Source organism: Nestor notabilis, unplaced genomic scaffold (genome assembly GCF_000696875.1).
Source record: "Nestor notabilis isolate BGI_N333 unplaced genomic scaffold, ASM69687v1 scaffold13325, whole genome shotgun sequence".
Classification (NCBI taxonomy): Eukaryota; Metazoa; Chordata; class Aves; order Psittaciformes; family Psittacidae; genus Nestor; species Nestor notabilis.
The window spans coordinates 1-4,071 of record NW_009928903.1 but is presented as its reverse complement, the minus strand read 5'-3'; the positions used below and the strand labels follow the sequence as shown (position 1 = coordinate 4,071).

The 4,071-nt window shown below is 37.5% G+C and overlaps 1 protein-coding gene across 1 annotated transcript in view; it reads right to left on the bottom strand.

Annotated features, from left to right (window-relative positions):
* Nucleotides 1-4,068, bottom strand: part of SGPP1 (sphingosine-1-phosphate phosphatase 1) — a gene marked incomplete at its 5' end in the record, with an annotated part of 14,201 nt that extends 10,133 nt beyond the window's left edge. The window contains one exon of the mRNA XM_010014742.1: nucleotides 3,973-4,068. Within this exon, the coding sequence (XP_010013044.1) occupies nucleotides 3,973-4,068 (96 nt within the window). The remainder of the gene's footprint in view (nucleotides 1-3,972) is intronic.
* Between the last annotated feature and the right edge of the window lie 3 nt (nucleotides 4,069-4,071).

Genomic DNA, 4,071 nt, shown 5'->3' with positions numbered 1-4,071 from the left:
CCTGCTGAATATCAGCTTAGTCTGTTCAGTGGCCTACAATGAGAATCAGCAGTTCCTGACTCCGTTTATTAACGCAGAGCTCAGGAAGGAGTGTTAACTCATCACTTCCTAATCTGGACAACTACTGCTAGGAGCCAGGCTGCATCCTGGAGGAACTCTGGGAGAAAAGCATGTTTTCTGTCTCTCTTTTTTATTGTTGTTGTCATTTTTCCCCCCTTCAAAATAAAACCAGCAAGGTTATGACACATTCAGGTACCATCAAGTCAAGCACCATTTCTAGTAAAATATGTAGTGATATCTATTTGAAATCAGCAGTTCAGAGTAATCAAATACAATATAAAAAGATACTTTTTCCAGTAATCTGAGCCTGAGGCTTCTGGAGATTTTGTAGATAATTAGCAACTGACACTATCTCTTCCTCCCCATTGAGGACATGATATAAAATCAGCCTGGCTCAAACCGTCAATATTTCAAAGAAAGCAGGATTTCCCCAGTGAGATGAAGGTATACTTTTTCCTACATTGTATCGAGATGTACAACCTCACTGTCTTTTAAGTGTTTGCCCTTCTCTTCTAGGGTATAAAAGCTTCAAAGACAGAAAGAAAAATATTAACACTCCTAAATTCTCAGAAGTCTTTGGCATGTGCTTTAAATTTCAAGGTTACTGAACTGTCTTTGAAACAAGTGGTTTTCCCTGCTGAGTTTTAACAATATTAAACAAATACAGATTATGCAAGCTGAATCAAAAGTTTCAGGCAAGCTCTCATAATATAATGAAAAATTGAAAATTTATATTCCAGAATGGACAGAACAGTCCATTGAAGATTGTCTTAACACGTTTCTCTCTGAAAGTCAGTTGCATTACATATTCTCTATGTTCAAAGTGTCTAATTGTAAAAATTTGCCACAATCATCTTTAAAATACTTTAATACTGAAAACATTTTGCTTGAACAATGGCATTTATAAGCAAGTATTTTTGTTTTTCTCTGTATAGTCAAAATCCTTTTGAATACTACGTGAAACGAAAATAGTTGTAATAGGATTAGTGTTAGGCATTGAAAACTTGTAAAGCACAAAACTCAATTCAACATGTTAAAAGAAAGCCTAGTGGAGTCAAAAAATGTTGGTTTTAAACAGATAATATGGGCCATACCTAGAAAATTAAGAACAGATTTGTTCTGTTCTGTTGTTCAAAGTAAAGACTCATAGATTGTCTTTGTTTGATAGAAGCACAGTAGTAGGAAGGAAGTCATAGCCCAATGAAAGCAAACTCCAAATAAGCAATACCGGAAAGTGATTTCCTTCACACTGAAGTTAACCTCTTTTAGAGCAAGAGTAACTTTCTTTGGTTTAATACAAATTTCAAAGTGACAAACTCAAAGTTACCTTTTCTTTGGTTTAGTATAAATTTCAAAGTGACAAACTCAATTAAAGTTACCTGTATTCCAGAATAGAAGTCACTGCACAAATGTATAGCTGTATCTGCTCAAATTCATGCTCAGTCTTGCTCCACCATGACTTTTCTGAACAAGCAGTCCTAAGAAGTGGACCCATCATGATCAGGGTCAGTGTAATACTTGCTTGTATGGAATATAGAGAAAGACTGAACCCAAACATTTGCCAACAAGTTTAAATTTAATTATCTGTTATCTACTAATATGTATAATTTAATAAAAATCAGAGCTATTAAAAGCTCCTTTTTCATTAATAGTTTTCCAAGAAGTTCTGAGGTCAGTCATTAACCCCATCTATTTTCAGAAAAGCATGACGAAAAGTTGTCATATAGATTCTGCTCCCTATCAATGCAAGTAAAACATGGAGAACAGAAGCAGCATTAGATGAAAGCTTAACTCTCTTTAGGTGTAAACCAAAAGATACTCAACATGCCGCAGGTTAGCTTTTAATGAATATTTGGAAATAATTTTAAAATACTAAGTTTGTTTTTCTCTTATATGAACATTTTGAAAAGGTAGATGTTGGTTTCAGAGAGGTGTTATTCATAACCATTTCACAGGAAGAAGGAATTAAAATTAAGACTCAGACATTTTGCTTCCTCATTTCTTAAGCATGGTTCTAAATGAATAATAACAAGATTCAATGTTGATGATTTCTTAATATGCATTCATTATAAATGTTTAGTCAATTAGCACTGTATTTCACAGACCACAGTTGCAGGGTTGGCAAGCTGAAGATCTAACATGGCTCGCTGGCAAAAATACCATTTCACACATTGTCAGTTTGCTGGTTCCGTAATAGCAATCAAACCAGGTTCTTTGCACACATGACAACAGTCCATGCAAAGCCAATCGACTGATACTACTTAATGAGGTTTCCCACATGCAAAGAAATAGAAATCCACTTCATTCTTCCAACTGGCATCAGCCCTACACCTCTAACAAGTAATAAGCAATCATTCCCATTTTAGCCATTTCAAAAAAACAAAACAAACACCTAAAAACTTAAAGATTAAGTATCTCACTGACAGAACTACAAATACATATTTCAAACACCCACAAAACATGGCATTATATCTGATGCCTGCGCAACTCCAGCAGACTGATACTTCGTATTTTCCTAGCAAAGAATAAAAATCCCTAATAGCTTTCTTTTGGGCATGCTGTATCACCCTGCAGTAGTAACTTTGGTTAAAGAGAGGTGAAATACAATCTGTAACTTTCAACTACCTGAGAGAAAACCAAGTGTCTTGCTGTAACAGCACAGAACTGGTAATTGTTAACAGTAACTGGGAAGACAAGAGTTCAGCCCACGAGTAAAGTTTAAAGAGAGAGTTCTCTCTACCAAGATGACAAACATCTGACTTAAGTTAGGCAGGTATTATAGTAAGAATTTGTAAACATTAACAACTTAACAGTAGACTTATTGCATAACTTCTTTAACATCACACACAGAGCCCTCAAAACCCTGCACTGAACATGTGTTGCCTGGGAAAGCCTTCTGCCTCATTTATTACTGAAATTGGTGCAGTGATTTAGAGAGCAGAATATATGTTGTGCTTTCTTTGGAGTTCTTACTGTTGCCCACACTGCTAACAGCAAGCACTAAAACACGTCTCATATAATCAACGGTGTTATTTCATTTATTGACCGAAGTGCACTCAGTAGATGTTAAAATTGTGCTGAATGAAGGTACTGAAAAGATCAGAGATTATCAGGTCCTGCTAATTATTAGCACATTGATAACAGTAAAACCACTTGAAGGTATATGGACTCCTCAGAACAGAAATAATCATTTCCACTTCACGGGTAAGAAACTAAAAGCGTTGAAGAAAAGTCTAAAGCTACCATCTGACTAACTCTACAAAGTGACTCAAAAGCAAAGAAGGATCAGCAAAAAGCCCGTCTCTCCACCAAGTTTTCAGTCAGCAAACCCAAACGCCTTTAGAAACATCAGATGCTTATCAAACTTTGTGCAAAGCACTCACCCTACGAGAAGTTTAAAAAAGAAAACTGACAAGAACAAAATGCAGACTGTTAACGCAGACTTTTAATGCACACTGAGCTGACCCTTCAAAAAGTCAGCAGAACTTCCATTCCTAAGACAGAATTATTATAGTTCTTGTTACCTGAGCACTCGCGTGGATCATAGAAAGAGTAGGAAGGGGAGGTTGTGCAAAGCACTCACCCTACGAGAAGTTTAAAAAAGAAAACTGACAAGAACAAAATGCAGACTGTTAACGCAGACTTTTAATGCACACTGAGCTGACCCTTCAAAAAGTCAGCAGAACTTCCATTCCTAAGACAGAATTATTATAGTTCTTGTTACCTGAGCACTCGCGTGGATCATAGAAAGAGTAGGAAGGGGAGGGGGGGGGAAGTAAAAAAAAAGGCACAAATTTCACGTTTTCCCGAACTCACTCAGCTGCCTCCCCTCCCAAAAGAGATCGACTCTGCCGCATCCCTATACCCCGGGGCTGGGAAACACAGGGAGAAGGGCAAGGAGGTGAGCATTACCTGCCAGCGGCCGTAGCTGAGCAGCAGGAGCGCCAGGGGGATGGCGGTGCCCGACATGGCGTGGGTGGAGGGCATGCTGTACTCCGAGTTGTAGAACAC